Source organism: Lepus europaeus, chromosome 23, assembly GCF_033115175.1.
Source record: "Lepus europaeus isolate LE1 chromosome 23, mLepTim1.pri, whole genome shotgun sequence".
Lineage (NCBI taxonomy): Eukaryota > Metazoa > Chordata > Mammalia > Lagomorpha > Leporidae > Lepus > Lepus europaeus.
The window spans coordinates 24,262,662-24,280,760 of NC_084849.1; the positions used below are offsets into that span (position 1 = coordinate 24,262,662).

The window sequence follows — 18,099 nt, forward strand, 5'->3', positions numbered from 1 at the left end:
ATTTATTGCAAAGACCTGTCCCTTTCTGGCTGCTGCGCCTGTGCGGACGGGCTCTCACTGCCCTGTAGTGCTTCTGTGAGCCTCCCTGTCTGCTGAATCCTGCCGTCCTTTCTGGCATCCTCCAGGCTTCTCCCAGTCTGCAGGCCCGGCCCAGCTTTTTAGGCTCTGTTTGTAAGAGTTCAGTCTGTTGATGCTTTCCCCTTAGTCTCTCAGTTGCCGGATTAGGCACACAGTGTCCTATGATTTACTGATGGGTTAGTTTTGTGTAATTTGTGTCTCCCCAATAGAATGAGAGTCTTGTAAGAGGATTAGGCCCAGGTTTTCTTTCTTTCTTTTTTTTTTTTTTTTTAAGTTTTTTTTTTAATTGTTTATTTGAAAGTCAGAGTTACACACAGAGAGAAGGAGAGGCAGAGAGAGAGAGAGAGGTCTTCCATCCTCTGGTTCACTCTCCAGTTGGCCACAACAGCCAGAGCTGGGTCGATCAGAAGCCAGGAGGCAGGAGCTTCTTCCGGGTCTCCCACACAGGTGCAGGGCCCCAGGCACTTGGGCCATCTTGTACTGCTATCCTAGGCCATAGCAGAGAACTGGATTGGAAGTGAGACAGCTGGGACACGAACCGGTGCCCATATGGGATTCTGGCACCGCAGGTGGTGGCCTTACCTGCTACGCCACAGCGCTGGCCCCCCAGGTTTTTTCTTTTATTTGCTCAATGTCCCAGACACAGTAGGTCCAGGATGAGTTTGCCTGAATATACCAGGCTATGCAGACTTTATATTTGCCCTGCAGAAAACCACACCTATCCGCTCCCAAGCTGACCTGAAGAAACTGCCCTTGGAAGTGACTACCAGACCTTCCACTGAGGTAAAACACAGGGACGTGGGAGGGGCTTTGCTAGGTGTCTTGAGAGGATCAGTGCACTCAGTCTCTGTGGGCCTTCTGCAGGAACCTGCGCGTAGACCTCAGCGCCCTCGGTCGCCCCCTTTACCTGCTGTGATCAAGAATGCTCCAAGCAGACCTCCATCTCTGCAACAGCCCAGAGCAGCCGGCCAGCCCCGAAGGGCCCCTGTCGCCAGCAGCGCTCCGAAGCCTCCTGCTGTAGCAGCCCGGGAGGAGGCCAGTACATCCAGGGTGTTCCAGCCACCGGAGGCACCTCGAAGGCCTACAAACACTCTGGCCAAGACCGCGCCCCGGCCTGCCCCTGTGGGGCAGCCACAGCCACCGTCTGCACTGCCCAACACGAAGACCCCTCGGGAAGTCCCTGCTCCCCGAGCTGTCAGGACTCCAGTGGTCAAGAAGCCAGAGCCACCCGCTAAACTGTCCTCGGTGAGATGTCTTCCTCTTAGCCCCAGCCCATCGTCAGTGGTGCAGGAGTGGAACTGCATGGGTTCAAAGCTGTACAGGGAGAGCCTTGGGAAGATCACTGACCCCACGGTTTTCCTCCTCCCTGAGGAGGGGGAGTCTAGACAGTTAAGGGGCTTGGGGCACAGAGCAAGTTGGTTTCCTGTCTGGGAGCTCTTCTCTGCTCCCTAGAGTTTTGATCTGCCATGAACTGGAGTCAGCTCTACTGGCTTCTCACAGTGTGCACATCGGTTGGCATCACGTCAGGTCATGTGACAAATGGCCTTCGTGGGCTGTGGCAGTGGGGGTGTGTCTCAGATCACCGTGGCAAGCGGGCTAGGAGGGAGTGAACTGACAGGTTGACCCGCGACAGCTTTGAGCAGAGGCCCTCATAGTTCCGAGACCAGGAGGTGCTGATGTGTGTGCCATGTCATGTCTGATGGGGACTGAGTGACTAACAGGCCCCTCCAAGCAGCTTCCATAGACCAGACGACATCTTGCTGCTCTTCCAGGGCTCACGTTCTCACTCTTCTGTCCTAGGCTACCCCTGGTCGGAAGCGCAGCCTTGGGGTTTCTGATGAGGACGAAGCCGAGGAAGAGGCCGAGAGGAAGAAGGAGAGGTGCAAGCGGGGCAAATTTGCAGTGAAGGAGGAAAAGAAGGACTCCAGTGAGGTAGGTGTCAAGGGGAGGCGCTGAGAACCTCGCTCCCCAGGGCCTGCACCTCCCTCCCATCCCCACTAGCCGTCTGCACCGGCTCTGGTGATCTTGGCAACGCAAGCCTTCTGGAGGCCTGGTTGGTCTCCAAGTTCTGTCACACGGACGACCAGAAACAGCAGGATGCCAGGCAGGCTCCTGAGTAAGACCGGCTGGGAGCGCAGACCTGAAGTCACGCTGATTCACAGCAGTAGGTTCAGATTGCTCTGCTCCCCTGTCCGTGGTGTTCTGTCCCTTCCCTGCTCTGTTGTTTATAAACGTGGCAGAAGGTGGCTGGGCCAGTGGTTGCAGAGCATGGCCCTCAGGGATTTAAACTGCAGCATCAGAAGACGTCGGGGAGGGGGCAGGTATTTGGTGCAGTGGCGAAGGTGCTGCTTGGAATGCCCACATCCCTGCTGGAGGGCCTGGGCTCAAGTCCTGGCTCTGTTCCTGACTGGAGCCTTCTGTTAATGTCACCTGGGAGGCAGCAGGTGATGCCTCAGTTATTTGGGTCCCTGCACCCAGATAGGAGACCTGGATTGGGTTTCTATTTCCTGGTTTTGGCCTGGTCCATCTTGGGCTGTTGGAGGCATTTGGGGAATGAACCAGCAAATGAGAAATCTTTGGCTGTTCATTTCTTTCAAATACATAAAAATTTTAAAAATGATGGACATGAAGGTGATGACTGTTGATCCTGGCTGGCCATAATGCAGTCTGCTCTTTGGGGACCCCTGAAGAGTCTGTTAACAGACTGCTGTTCTTGCAGCTCTCAGACAGTGCTGGGGAAGAGGACCCGGCTGACCTCAAGAGGGCTCAGAAAGGTGAGCTTGGGGGAGGGCCCTGGCAGCCTGTGGAAGCCGTGGAGCCTCTTGCAAGCAGCAATTCAATCCTGAAGACTTGTTGGGGGAGGGAGGTTGGGGGGGTTATTTCCTGGGCCTGGGTTTTTATGTACCAGTGGATCCAAGTCTAATCCCAAGCAGAATTGTGAAGACAGCACCCCCTCGTGGCTGGTTCTAACACTTTTGTTGGTGTGCACCCCTGGCAGTCACTCATCCTCTTGCTCTTCAGCACCCTCATGAGAAGTGGGGGAGGAGAACAGGGTGGCCGGGCTCCTTGTCCCTGTGTGATGAAGGCGCACACCTAGGGATTTCTGGCTCCTAGCCCTGGCTGAGCTGAGGGGCTCTGGTCTTGTTTTCTGATGTGTGCCTCTGTCTACATTCTCAGATAAAGGCCTACATGTGGAGGTGCGTGTGAATAGGGAGTGGTACACAGGCCGTGTCACAGCCGTGGAGGCAGGCAAACATGCGGTGCGGTGGAAGGTGAAGTTTGACTACGTGCCCACAGACACAACACCGAGAGACCGCTGGTAATGCCCCCTTCTCGCAGGCCAGGATAGCAGAAGTCAGCCAGGGGGAGGAGGTGTCCCTGGCTCTCTGCTGCAGCCCACCCTGGGAACCCCGGGACAGCTGGCTAAAAACTCTGTGTCCTCCACAGGGTAGAGAAAGGCAGTGAGGATGTGCGACTGATGAAGCCCCCTTCCCCCGAGTACCAGAGCCCCGACACACAGCAGTTGGGTGGGGAGGAAGAAGAGGTGGTGGTGGCCCAGCAGGCTGTAGCAGAGCCCTCTACTTCCGAGTGCATCCGCATTGAGCCCGACACCACGGCACCGAACACCAACCACGAGACCATTGACCTGCTCGTCCAGATCCTTAGGTGCGTGTCTTTGGTCTTCCTGCTCTGGGCCAGCAGCAGTTCTCTGCTCTCCGTTCTGAACTGCTGTCCTCATCTTTGTTGCTTAGGAATTGTTTACGTTACTTCCTGCCTCCGAGTTTCCCCATCTCTAAGAAGGAGCTGAGTGCTATGAATTCAGATGAGCTGATATCTTTTCCTCTGGTGAGTCTGGCCTGACATTTGATTCTGCACACCCACATTCCCTTGTAGTGATGGAGCTCAGCCAGGTGTCCTACCTCAGCCAGTTTCCCTTTCTTCCGAGAGAAGGGAAAAGGAAACTTTGCTGTAGAGAAAACATGGCATGGCTGGATATGACGCTGGCACGCGGAAAGCCAACTCTGTCTACCACAGGTGCTAGCAACGGAGTCCTTTTGGGACAGCAGGTGTGGCTGACATCACTAAATCCCTCTTCCCATACCCATGCAAAGTGGAATAAACCTGTCCCAGGCAACCACAGAGCTTAGGCTTAAAGTGTCTAAAATGTGACTCTTGGAGATGCAGCAGCTCACCATGTGTGCAGCTTACTTAGTGCTTCGGCTGATCTGCCCAGCAGATCTTGATGTATCACCTCCCTTTGCTGGGCCTCTCCGTGCGCAGCCAAAGGGCCTGCCTACGAATAACTTCAGAGTCAGTAAGAGGTACCATGAAGCTGAGAGAATCGAGTGTGGTGGGAGTGGCTGGGAGGAGGCCTGGCGCAGGGTGGGGGATGGGGAGAGAGCAACTCAGTCTAGAGAAAACCTGGGCTTCAGCAGTGCTCCTGTGTAAGGGACGGGAGGGTATTGGAGAAGGGGACTTGTGTGAGCAGAGGTCGGGGAGTCAGGGCAGCAGGCTGTGTGGGTTGGTAGGGCAGAAGGAAACAAAGCCAGGCTGTGATGCCTCTGAATGCCTGGTTGAAGTCACATCAGCTTGAACTCTAAGATGGAGGGCCAGCAAGCTGTTTTTAAGCACAAGGAATTGTCAGTCTGAATGATGCCTCGGGTAGGGTCAATAAACTTTTTCTATTGAGGGCCAATTAGCAAGTAAATTCTGGTTTGTGGGCTCTGTAGTCTGTGGCAACTGCTCGGGTCTGTTGGTGGAACGTGAAAGCAGCCGCAGACAGTAGGTAAAGGTGAGGACAGGGCTTGTTCCAGTAAAGGTTCATTTGGACAGTAGGTGGCAGGCTGATTGGGCCCAGGGGTGCAGTTTTGCTGCTGCTAATGAGGCATCTTTGGTAGCAGCGTGTTTGGGTGGGTGATGCAGGGGCAGGGAATCCGGTCCACTTGTAAAGGTCAGAGATGAGGGACTGGAAATGGGAGGCGGCGTGATGGGAATGGGCCGGTGGATACAAGGAGTGTATCACAGGTTGTTGACAGACTAGGCGTGACGGTAAGCAAGTCATAGGTGACAGGAAGGTGGCAGAGACCGTGTGCTGCCCTGTGCTTCAGGCCTGTGAGATTTGGAGGTTGCTGGCAAAGCCATTGACTAGGAGTAAGGTGAGGAGCTGAGATTGTGTTGTGTCGGAGGTACGAGCACAGGCGTGGCTGACATCACCAAATCCCTGTTTGTGTCCCCCTGCAGAATGCAGTAATGTGCAGTGGGCAGGGAGAGATTGGGGACTGGCACTTGGAGGGAGAGGGAGGCCAGAGCTAGAGACGGGGACTGGGAGTCATCGCCTCAGGTGGGATGTTGCTGTGGTAGGAATACCTTAGGTTTTCTAGGTGACAGCATCTAAAGAGGACTGGAATGGAAACTGTATAGAGTTAGTGTATTCAAGATGGCAGGCCCTGATGTGGCAGCTGTGTGCTTGGTAAAGTTTGCCAGACAAAAACATGGGGTTTTATCTCCATTCTACTTTCTAAAAAGTGAAATGAAGCTGGAGGCAAAGAGAAAAAGACTTAGAGAAGTGAATGTCTTTCTCACCCAAGGCTGCCCTGCTCCTGCCGTGAGATGAGAGGGTACGGTACTTGGTGAGAAAGCTGGAAGGTGGCACAAGTCATCACAGCGGCTTCACAAAAAGCTCCATGTTTCAACTTTTGCCCTTGTTTAGGTTACAGCCACTCTGCAAATCCCAGGAGGAACCAATGGCTGGCTGGTCTGCCTGGCATCTTGTCAGTCACTGTTGTTGCTTTTGGCTCAAAGTTGCTGCCAAACTCAGGGCAGAGCCTGGGTACAGCGGGATCTCTACAGTGGACTCAAAGTCAGCAGGAGCATTTTGAGTCTAAAAATAGTGGAGAGAGCTGATTTTTCTGAAAGAAGGTAGAACACAGCAGATCAGCTTTGTCCTCCTAGTTGTACTGTCGGAACCACTCGGACTTTCTCTGGGTATCAGGAACACAGCGGAGTCTGTTTATTATGTCCTTTCCAGTCTGTAAAAGGCCGTCCTTCCCCATCCTGCCAGACCTTCAAACCTTATAAAAACTCTGCAGATTAGGTTTTTTTAAGAAAGTAACAATTGAAATTATGGTTAGGTCAAAATAAAAAGTTCTCAAAAAACTAGGAGAAACCACGGTGGCCCTCTCAAGACATTGTATATGAAATTTTAATTCTTTGGAGTTTGTTGGAATATTGTATTGAAGTAACAATTTTGGGCAGAATGTGAAGTTTCTCCTGCCATCCTAGTTTATGGTAATGTTCTAGATTATAAGGTGAATGACACATACTTGCCAGTAGGTTTTTAAAAACAGGAACCGGAAGTCTGTCAGTACCAGGCAGCTTGCATCTTTACAGAAGTTAATTGCTAGAGTTGATGAGGTGGCAGTGGCCAGCCAGGGTCTGCTCAGTGGCCTCATCCATAATCCATAATCATTGGTGGTATATAAATAATTCATGTTATAAATTTGGAAAAGTGAAAGATATGCTATTTAAATTTGTTTTATACACTGAGATCCCATATAATATTTCATTTGGAACAAGTGTTTCCCTACTTTTCTACACTGCTAGTTAACGTTACTACGCTACTGTTAGAGGTTGCAGGCACTCAGAGAAGACAGTAAAAAGCTGATACTGCAAAAATATCTACTACCCAGATCTGCTATTATATTTGCAGAAGAGAATTTAGTCCTGATGTTATTCGGTATAACTTGGAAATGGATTATTGCAAGGGCTGTTATGAGGGCAAAATGCCCTGACTGAGCTGGGAGTGATTTTGCTGTCCTTTTGGGCCACCTGGAATGGTAAGAATCACCCTTTGCATTACTCATGGCTTGCTGTAGCACCTGGCAGAGTACTTTTTCCTGTGTGATCTTGCTTTAGCCTCTTAGCAGCCCCAAGATGTAGGCATTGAGGTCTCTCAACTCGACCTAGAGAGACCACGTGCACTCTCTGAAATGTTCTTCAAACCAGGCATCTGTGTGTGGAGCCCACTGGAGACACCTTGTGCCTCCTCGGGGAGCCCTGTAAACCAGATACTCACCTTCCAACTTCCCTCCTGACAGAAAGAATACTTCAAGCAGTATGAGGTGGGGCTACAGAACCTGTGTCATTCCTATCAGAGCCGTGCTGATTCGCGGGCCAAGGCCTCCGAGGAGAGCCTGCGCACCTCTGAGAGAAAGCTCCGGGAGACAGAGGAGAAGCTGCAGAAGCTGAGGACCAACATCGTGGCACTCCTGCAAAAGGTGCAGGAGGTGAGCCAGGCAGCCCTCTCATTGCAGCTGGACCACCTGGTCTCTGAGGGCGGGGGGCCTGGGGACCTCCTCCTCCCTTCTCACCACACTCTCCATTCACAGGAATGTGTGGGTCCAGCCCTGACTGCACAGTGTCCTGACCAGGAGGGCTTGAGGTGGTGTGGCTGTCTGGGTCTCCTCCCAGCCAGACCCACTGAACCTGACTCTGTCCTTTGTTTAGACATTCCGATGTACAACCTGGTTTGAGAACCCTCCAAGCCATAAAACAAAGAAGTTCTTGCTTTTCCACATGACTGATGCGCAGTTGGGATTGGGTAGCCTGAAAGTAGGGTGTGCCCTTTAGGGTGTTGATCCTTCATGTCCTTGGGATTTGTCGGGGAGGCAGATAGGCTAGAAAAGGTTCTGCTGTGCTGCTGAGGGAGACAGTCACTAATCACGGGAGTGCTAGGAAGTAAACTGGGGAAGCCCCTTGACTAGAATGCTCGGGGGGCACTGCTGAGGTGACATTTGGGTGGAGACTGACTGGAAAGCCATCGTGTAGAAGGTCATGAGTGCTCCAGGCAGAGGGAGGAGCAGCAGGACTCAAGGCCTCAGTGGGGAGCTTAGTAGTGGCAGGCCCTCTACAAGGTGGGCCCTGACTGGGAGCCGTGGAAAGCCACTGAAGGAGCATGGTGTGGTCCTTAATCCATTGGTGGTGGGAGGCTTGAAGCAGGGACTCCTGTGACGAGGTCCCCCATTGTCTGGGTTGATAGTGGTGGCCTGGACCTTGGATAGTGACAGCAGGGAGAGGAGTGGGCACATTGATAGTATGTGAAGGAAGCTCATGTAAGGCACCTGGGAACTTGGGGTGGAGGCAGGGCAGAGCAGAAGTCTGGGTGTGCTGTCTGTGTGCTTTGATGGGCGGGGTGGGGAGGGGCGGGAGGAATGTGATCAAGACAGGACAGGAGCCTGACCGGTGGGGGTGGGGCAGGAGGGGGGCAGGAAGGGTGGAAATGGCTCAGCCTCAGGAGCTTTGAGAAGGGTGGAGAGGGAGCCCTCTCGGCTGTCTTGCAGCCCCCCGCTGAACTTCGCCCCTCTCTATTCCAGGACATAGATATCAACACAGATGACGAGCTGGATGCCTACATCGAAGACCTCATCACCAAGGGGGACTAAAGGGCTGGGAGCCAGGCACCAGCTCCCCTACTTACCTGCCCCTCAACACAGCAGCTTCCTGGGGGTGGGGGTTGCATTCTTGTATTGGTGGACTTACCTTGGTTTGACTCATATGGGACATTTGTGCTTTTGGAGGGAAAGTTACTCTTGATTCTTTGAATCTTCCTCCCTAAGTTTATAAATATTTATTTTTTAAAAGAAACAAGATGCTGTGGCTGCTGTGAAACCATACATTTTTGGTGTGACTCTTGGGCAAAGAACAGAGATTCTTGCCACTTTTGCCACACCAGGTTGCCAAGCCTGAGCTGTGTAAGCTTCTGGCACCTCAAGATGGTGGTGAGGCCAGTGCCAACTTGAGGTTGGCGAGACTCCAAGGGCACGAGCCCCCAGGTTCTTCCTAGAGGACGCTGTAGTCATCTAAGAGATGGGGAGGCAGAGAACTCCCCAAAGCGGTGTTCCCCTTAGTGGCTCAGAAGCAGGAGACCCATAGTGGGGCTGTGATCAGAGCAGGTTCAGTGCTGGAGGGGCTCTCCCTCTTGCAGCTCCCCTGTCTCAGGGAAACGAGGGTTGAAGTCAGCCCAGGCAGCTGAGAGTTGTCTTGGCTTTGGCACTGTCCCAACAGCTTGGGGAAGAAAGATCCTCCTTGTTCAAGCTCTCCATCCACCACCCAAGGTGTCTGAAAGCATGGTTTCCTTGGTTAAACCTTGGACAGTGGTTTCCTGCCTCAGTTAACCTGAGCCCAGATTGAGGAACAGACACATCCAACTCCGGGCAGATGTCTGACCTGGGTAGCCCACTGAATGAACTCCAAAGGATTCCTCAGGGAAGGGGCTCGTGTGTCAAACAGCCCTGGTGCTGAGTTGGCAGAGGCCTCAGGTGCTGCTGCTTGACCTGGAGAGCGCTGCTGCTTTTCCTACTTTGCTCTGCTGGGCCCCACTGAGCTCCTTCACAGTCCGACCTCTGGAGCAGCCAGGAGGAGGGGGCCGGGATCTTCCAGCCACAGGGACTCCAGAGGCAGCTCCACAGGAAGCACATCGGGCCTGCCCTGTCCAGCCACAGCCCCAGAAGCTGTGTGTCTCAAGCAACTTCTCAGGGTCACAGACAAAGGCGAAACTTGCTGAGTTTTCACTTCACTGGCTACAGAAATCTGGTTCCATTTTCCCCAGCTCTTCCCAGTTCTACTTTGGGTTTTATGAAGGCACAAGAACGATGACCTTAGGCCATTGGTCTGTGATGCATACCTCCTTGGGGGACTTTGCAGCGTCTACCTATCTCGGGCCAGCTGAGGCCACCCTGCCACCCTCTGCAGTCTGCTGAAGCCTGGGAAGCAGAGGTGCGGGATGCTGGCCCACTGCAGGTGGAGCCCATTCCCCACTTGTGCATGGGGCCAGAGCACTTGAGACTGGTGCTGTCTGGACTTTCCCAAACCACAACCCTGGGAGAGGGCTGTTTTGGGTAACACCACTGAGACAGACCCTGGTCTCTTCCTCTGGATGATTCTCCAAGTCTCGGTGTTTGTTGCAACCTGGCGATTCTTGTCCCATCTGGCAGTGCTCATCCCTGGCAGTGTGTGGTCCATTTTTGTCCCCATACCTACTGTTCTAATCTAAAAGGAAGTTGATTTTGCCTTTTTATCAGAGGGTAATACTCACTTTTTAAATTCATACACATGTAATCAAAACTTCTGACTCCTGAATGAAGTCTGTTTGCTTCTCAGTAAAATAGAGCTCCTTCCTCCTCCTCCTCCTTTCTCCTACTGCGGCTTTAAGCCATCTTGAAGGTTTTCCTCCTCTCCACCGTCTTCGTTGTTTTATCTTCACCCTCCTTAACACTCACAGAAACGGGAAGACTGAATTTCCTCAATGTTTTCAGCTTCAACTGCTGGATGTGCCTTGCTGCATCAGTCCAACCACAGCTGGGCTGGATGCACAGCCCATTTGTCAGATTCTGCTGTTCTCAATGGCAAGATAAAGTGCAGGGGTTCCCCCCACCTTCCCAGGTATCCCTTGTGGACAGCTAACCTGCTTGGAACTGTTTGATGATGACTGGGAGGAGGCAGAGGGTCTGGTTATCTGTGGTGGGATGGTCCTTGGGGCGAAGGTATGAGAAAGAAGGAGCAGCAAGCCTGGCTTTCAAAGAGTGAAAGAGATGGGGGCTTTCAGGTGTGTTCTTTATGTGACACATGCACGTGGTAGCTCAGATAGGAAAGGCTGGACCATGAAGAGCAAGGCTCTGTCTGCTCACTTGACCCTCAGATTCTCCCTGGAGACAGTATCCATCCTGCATGCCCACACACATCCAGTCTCCTGTTTCTGCTTGTTTCTCAACCTGTCTTGGAACCTGTTTCTGAATAGCTTGTATGGGTCTACTTTATTCTCAACAAACAGAGCATTTAATTGATTGGATGTATTATTTAACATAACATTTGCATTTCTAACTTGAAAAACGCTGTGATGAATGTGTGTGTTTACTGTCTTGGCTCTTTATATAGTACAAACTGCTAAAAGGTAAATGTCAGTGGGTGTATTAAAAATATAAGATACAGAACAGGGATTTGGTACAGCGATTAAGAAGCCACTTGTTATGCCTGCCAAGTGCCTGGGTTCAAATCCCAGCTCCATATCAGATTCCAGTTTCCTACTGATGCACACTTTGGGAGACAGAGGGTGATGGCTTAAGCAGTTGGGTCCCTGCCACTCAACTGGGAAACCTGGATTGAGTTCCCAGCTACTAGCCCAGTCCCGACTGTTGTGAGCATTTGGGAATTGAACCAGCAGAACTGTGTCTTTCAAGTTAAGTAGTTTTCAGAGTTCTACGATACAGTTAGAATGGATTCCAGAAAAGACCTCTAAATTCAACCCCTACCAACAATGTACTCATCCCCCCCCCCCCCAATTCCCAGTATGAAAAATTTTTTTGACAGAGAAAAGTCTTCCTTCGGTTGGTTCACCCCCCAAATGGCTGCCACGGCCGGTACGCTGCGCCAATCCAAAGCCAGGAGCCAGGTGCTTCCTCCTGGTCTCCCATGCGGGTGCAGGGGCCCAAGCACTTGGGCCATCCTCCACTGCCCTTCCGGGCCACAGCAGAGAGCTGGACTGTAAAAGGAGCAACTGGGACAGAACCGGCGCCCCAACTGGGACTAGAACCTGGAGCCGCAGGTAGAGGATTAGCCTAGTGAGCCGCAGTGCCAGCCAATGAAATATTTTTTCTATACAATCCGAAAATGGTGGCTCCTTGAATCTCACTGAATTAATCAAATGAAATGAACCATTCTCAGTGGCTGTTTGTTTCTCTTGGTCAGGGCTACATGCTTCCGAATCTTGGGCTAGAGACCTTTTAACTGGGTGGAACAGGAGGCAAAAAATCTTCAAAAGAATGCCTACTTGAGAACCCCTCATCCCCCTGTGTGTGCTAGGGATTGAGGATTAAAGACCTCTGTATTAAGACAAATGCTGTGTTTATTACCAGTTCAGGACAAGAGCATCACATTTGTGTTTATAAAAAGCAGGCATGGATTAACAACACACAGAGAAACTTCACTGGTTCCGTCTTCCTTCTCTGTCTTAGCGATGCTGCTTTCTGCCTTCGTCTTCTCCTTGGGCCTCGTTCCCACGCCTGTGTCATCCTCAGACGCAGGGTTCGCCGAGCGTTCCCAACCGTCAAGACCAGTAAGCCTCAAGTCTGACAGTTCCAAACTTCTCTCGTCTACACAGAACTCAAGGCCTGGCCTATGTGAACTGTGCCTCCAATGGCTGCTTGCTCTTTTTGGAAAGTGATTCTGCAGCTGGGCCAGGTTGTGAGTGATGGTTGCCAAAGTTTCCAGAACATTCTCAGAATTCCTCTGGAGAGTTCTGGCCTTTGTTGGATATGGAACCTCTGAAGCTCCCTTTGGAATAGCCAGGCTGTTCTTGGTTCTCAGAGTAGATGAACGGCCATCTTGGCCGTGGAAGGCAGTGCTCCAAGAGTACCTGCCTTTTCCACTGCCATATTTGAGGCCTCACTGCCAACGGCCATCGGCACTGCTGGTGCCATCCTCTCCAAAGTGAGCTGGACCTGGTGAGGCACAGCCCACTCAGCAAGTGAGCCAGGATGTGGCCAGGTCTGCTTTTCAGTTGGGCCACCTCTCAGCTAGTGACTCCAAGGTGCCAGGCCCTATCAGGGCTGCTAGTGGACCCAGCAGGAATTTCCTGATTCCAACTCACAAAACAGTGACAAGTCACTCCCCACTCTAGCTCCCCTACTGGATGATGGTGGAGGTTCTCTGGTTTCTTTCACGCCAAGGCCAGTTCTCCACCTGAAATTTCTCCAGAAGCCCTTACGCAAAGCTGGTAATTCTGAAACTGTGCCCGGGGGTAGGGCGGAGGCACTCTGAGCCCCCTGCTGCCCTAACCCTCAATCTTTGCTTTCACTGGCCCCCACCTGCTACCTTAGGCTTCTAGGTTCCCGTCAGGGGGTGATGTACTTAGCCCCAGGGCCAGCTTCACGGCCTTCCAACCATTCTGTCCATGCATCTTACAAAAGCGAGGGCTCCCACAACATGGGCCATCACCACCCTGCACCGCAGGTGCCTAGGATACTGCGCCTCTGGCACACGGCAGCTGCCCGTCGAAGCTGCGGGGAGAGGGAGCAGCTCCCAGCACTGGCACGAGTGTGCAGACGTGAGAGAAGGCTCCAGCAAACCCCTCCGCCCTTCTTGTGCCTCGGGCCTCTGAGGACATGCTTCCAGGGATTCTCTTGGCTTCTTCCTACCCCTGCCCCTCCTGCCCCCGCAGTTTTTTTGGGAAGCTGTGGACAGCTCTAACCCGCTCCTGTACTGTGCTGTCTGGCCCTTCCGCCCCCACTTGTCTTTTCCACGTAAACCAACCAGCCCCTAGCTGGGTGTAGGGTGCTGCGGTGGGCAAAGGAAGTGAAACCCACTTGTCCCGCAGACAGCAGGACACCTGCCTCGGGGCTGGCCATAAATCCTCACCTGGCCCAAAGGACGAGGTCAGGACCCAGCGCTCGGCCGTCTCTCCAGAGGCTTTCGGGGGCAGCCAACAGTCGCCGTCAGCCGCCCTACACCCCTGCGGAAGCGCACAATGGCGCCTGCGCAGCGGGGTGGTGCCAGGCACGTGCTGCCACGCCCCGCGCGTGCGCTGTGGGAGCCTCGCGAGCCTGACGCGGAGCTGATGACGTCATGGTGTCGGCGCCTCATCACCTCTCAGGGGCCCTCGGCAGGCAGCGGGGTCTCACCCGCATCCCAAGCAGAAAAGGGGAGTTACAAATTTATTTATTTATGTATGTATGTATGTATGTATGTATGTATGTATGTATGTAGAGGCTGCGTATGAAGGCAGAGGCACCATTGAACCTTTCTCTATTTTTTTCCTGAACTTAATTTTTTTTCCTCTGTAGTTTTCCAACTTGCTCTGAGTCGCTACAGGTAACTTTTTTTTTTTTTTTTTGTCCCGATGTCCCGACGGTGAAGTAGGTGCTTTTTTATATCTGCAAAGTAGAGGACTTGGAAACTGCGTGTTTTGCGTTTTGCTTTCAAGGGCCAGCCGTGCAGGGCCTCCCAGGCCCTGAGGCCGAGCACCTGGGGCCTCTTGAGTGTCCCAGCTGTGCTCCATTTTCTGCAGGTTGGCCGGGTTAGGATGTTTGTTGAAAGACAAACAGTTGTAGGGTTTTTTTTTTATTTTTATTTTTTATTTTTTTTTTTTTTAGTTTCCTAGGAGGCTCAGGAAAAAAAAATCCGCCTCCATCTCCGCCATCTGCAAGCGTTTTCCATTTTGTTGAGGTGTTTCTTGATTTGTGTGTGCGTTGGCGCGCACCTCCGGTCCCTGGGGAATGGAGTATCCGCTCTAAGCCCGGCGGCGAGCTCAGATTCGCTTAGGCCGGCTCCGTTTATTAAGCGGTTATGATCTGTATGCCAGCTCATTAGGTGTGGAGCTGTGGGGTTTGAGATGCCCTTCGGAAATGCCGGTCCCGCGGAGGGGTCCTGTGGTCAGTGGCCCAGGTGAGTCTGATGTGAGGTCTTTCACCAGAATGTCCTTGGTGTCAAGGGTCAGTCTCTGTTACTGTTTTCCATCATTGGATCCTTTCCAGTTTTTTTTTTTTTTTTTTTTTTTTACAGAGTTGGAGACAGAAAGGTCTTCCTTTTTCCGTTGGTTCACCCCCCAAGTGGCCACTACGGTCAGCGTGCTGCACCAATCTGAAGCCAGGAGCCAGCTGCTTCCTCCTGGTCTCCCATGGGGTGCAGGGCCCAAGCACTTGGGCCATAGCAGAGAGCTGGCCTGGAAGAGGGGCAACTGGGATAGAATCCGGCGCCCCAACCGGTACTAGAACCCAGGGTGCAGGCGCCGCAGGTGGAGGATTAGCCTAGTGAGCCGCGGCGCCGGCCCAGAGTTTTCTTAGAATGTATTCTCTCCTGTGAAATTTTAAATCACTTTATTCACTTCTCTCTCATATCTGCCTTTAATAAAAGTTCCGCTGGGACCGTAATTGAAATTGCATCAAATTTAAATGTAAGTTTTGGGGAGTGTTGATGTTTTTATATTAAATCTCTTCAGAGGATATGAAATGGCGTTCCACTTGTTTGAGACTTTAAGATTCTCCAATAAGATTTTATCCTTTCTGCATATGGGTTGTTTTTTTTTGTTTTTTTTGTTTTTAGCTTTCTGGTTAAATTTATTCCTAAATTTGTCAATATTGTGATGTGATGCTTTTTTCCCCCATCTCTGCTGCTCACTAATTAATATAAACAGCTAATGTTTTTCTAGTATAATTTTCTTTATTGCTGATTATTAACACAATGATTTAATATAATTTATGAACTCTGGAAGTTTAAAAAAACTTTTTTAAAAAAAATTTACTTGGAAGAGAGAGAGAGGTCTCCCATCTGCTGATTCACTCCCCAAATGGCCACAACAGTCATGGCTGGCCCAGGTCAAAGCCAGGAGCTTCATCCGGGTCTTCAGCATGAGTACTTGGGCATCTGCCGCTGCTTTTCCTAAGCTATTAGCAGGGAGCTGGATTGGAGGTGGAGCAGCTGGAACACAACCAGCACTCACATGGGATGTCAGCGTAGCGGGTGGTGGCTTTACCTGCCACACCACAATGCTGGTCCTCAAATAACTCTTTTTATAGATACAATTGGCAAACTGACCATTATTTGAGGGACTGGTGCCGTGGCATAGTGGGTAAAGCTGCCGCCTGTGGTGCTGGCATCCCATATGGGTGCTGGTTCAAGTCCTGGCTGCTCCACTTCCAATCCAGCTCTCTGCTATGGTCTGGGAAAGCAGTAGAAGATGGCCCAGTCCTTGGGCCCCTGCACCCACGTGGGAGACCCAGAAGCAGCTCCTGGCTTCAGATCGGCACAGCTCTGGCCGCTGCAGACAATTGGGGAGTGAACCAGCGGATGGAAGACCATTATACCAATTTCGGTTCATGGCCATTTTGCATTCATTAGAACTGTCAGTGAACAGAAGAGGCCCAACTGCTTGGGGTGTGCCAGATAGTCAGCCTCAAGCAGGAGTCGTTCAGAGGAAAGCTTTACTTACTTTGACGGGGAGTCAGTGGGAGGTATAGTTCCCTAAAGAATCTGCCTCCCTATAGACGCAGTTCATTGGGACTTTCATAGCAAGGGTTGGGGGAGTGTCCAGGCTGTCAAAAATGGAGAGCTCGGGCAATACCTGTCTTCACACCGTGTGTGTTTAAAAATCTGGCTCAGACGGATCCCTTGCAGTTTTGCTTGTCCGAGGTGGTCTGGACAGGGTCGCGAGCTTAAGTTTTCCTGGAGCAGCCTCTGGGAAAGGGAGCTCTGACTCAGACTGGTTTCAGATTCTCTTGCCCCACTCCCGGATCTTGCTTCTCACGTGGATAGAAAACTCCTGGTGCGAGTTGAGCAGCATCCTGGCTGTTGGTTCTGGTAAACGGCCTTTAAATGTTAAAGGAGCTTGCCTGCAGTTTCTCCTTGATTGGAGCCTCAGTCTCACCTGCGGCTGCCAGTCCTGTCGGAGCTGGGCGCTAGGGGGCACCAGTCACACAAAATGAAAGGAGACTGGCTGGATTTTGTCAAAATGCCTTTTCAGCGTCTGCCGAAAACCAGCTGGAGTTGTCTCCTTTAAACTCCTGTTTTTAACAGTTGTTTTTATTTGACGTTGAGTAACTACGAAAGAATACTGTGTTTATGAGGTATGTGTAAAGTAGGAAGAATATATAATAGTATGTAGTATATAAAAAGACCATCAACTGACTTAGTACTTACACATTAATAAATCATATAATAAGCCTATCACCTGGTTTATTATTTCTATATAGATACCCGTGTGTTCTTCTTGGATCCCTTTCCTTCCTTTTCAAAGGTAGCCATCATCCTTTTTTTTTTTTTTTTTAATCTCTGTTATATTTTAATGACTTTGGCTGGTTTACTTCCCAAGTGGCCCCAATGGCCAGGGCTGGACCAGGTTGAAGCCAACAGCCAGGAACTCCATCTTGGTCTCTTACTTAGGTGAAAGGGGCCCAAATACTTTGGCCATTTTCTGCTGTCTTCCCAGGCCCATTTGCAGAGGCTGGATAGGAAGTGGAGTAGCTGGGACTTGAACCAGCACCCTGGGGGGGGGGGTACTACTGTAGTGGCTTAACTCACTGTGTCAGCTGGCCCACCTCTAGTTTTTGCTATTACAGCGCAGCTGTGAGCATCCTTGTGTCTGCCTCCTGTTGTGTGCCTGTAGGACTTTCTCCCTAGGATTTTTATCCTTGGAATAGAATTGCTGAGTCAAAGATTTTGCCTCTCTCAACTTTCCTAGGTATGCCAAATTGTTCTCAGAGGAGCTTCTATCATTTTTAAAAAAGATTTATTTGAAAGGCAGAGTTAGAGAAGGGGAGAGAGGGAGAGGGAGAGAGGGAGAGAGAGAGAGAGAGAGAGAGAGAGAGAGAGGTAGGTCTTTCATTTGCTGGTTCACTCCCCAAATGGCCACAACGGCCAGAGCTGGGCCAGACCAATGCCAGGAGCTTCTTCTGTGTCCCCCACATGGGTGCAGAGGCCCAAGCACTTGGGCCATCTTCCACTGCTTTCCCAGGGCATTAGCAAGGAGCTGGATTGAAAGAGGAACAGCCAGAACTTGAACCGGCGCCCATATGGGATGCTGGCACTCCAGGCAGAAGTTTAACATGCTAAGCCACAATGCTGGACCGATTATATAAATTTTTACACCTTTATCAGTGCTTTATTTACCTACTTCTCACCTACAGTCGATATTGCTGGATGACTTTTTTTTTTTTTTTTTTTTGCTCATCTGATGGGTGCTATAGTGGCATCTTGTCATAGTTTAATTTGAATTTTCATAATTTTAATGTAGTTGAGCACCTCTATGTTTATCGACCATTTGGGTTTCTTCTTTGATGAAGTGTTCACTCAGGACTTGGGCTCATGTTTTCTATTCATTGATTTCTATATTGGCATATTCTGACTACAACTCTTTTTACTTATTTATTTATTTACTTGAGAGGTAGAGTTACAGACAGAGAGGGAGAGACAGAGAGAAAGGTCTTCCTTCTGCTGGTTCACTCCCAAAGTGGCCACTACAGCTGGAGCTGTGCC

General features: G+C 51.1%; 1 protein-coding gene across 2 annotated transcripts in view; it reads left to right on the top strand.

The window, feature by feature from the left end:
- MORC2 (MORC family CW-type zinc finger 2) overlaps window positions 1–11,015 on the top strand; it is a 43,861-nt gene extending 32,846 nt beyond the window's left edge. Inside the window, exons 18-26 of one of the 2 annotated variants that reach the window (XM_062182628.1) lie at window positions 787–861; window positions 943–1,323; window positions 1,879–2,010; window positions 2,798–2,852; window positions 3,256–3,397; window positions 3,526–3,744; window positions 3,831–3,924; window positions 7,176–7,355; window positions 8,451–11,015. In XM_062182628.1, coding sequence (XP_062038612.1) covers window positions 787–861; window positions 943–1,323; window positions 1,879–2,010; window positions 2,798–2,852; window positions 3,256–3,397; window positions 3,526–3,744; window positions 3,831–3,924; window positions 7,176–7,355; window positions 8,451–8,519 — 1,347 coding nt within the window. In that variant the 3' untranslated portion in view covers window positions 8,520–11,015. Of the gene's footprint in view, window positions 1–786; window positions 862–942; window positions 1,324–1,878; window positions 2,011–2,797; window positions 2,853–3,255; window positions 3,398–3,525; window positions 3,745–3,830; window positions 3,925–7,175; window positions 7,365–8,450 lie in introns of both variants that reach the window. The other variant, XM_062182627.1, reaches the window with a different exon arrangement.
- Window positions 11,016–18,099: the final 7,084 nt, after the last annotated feature.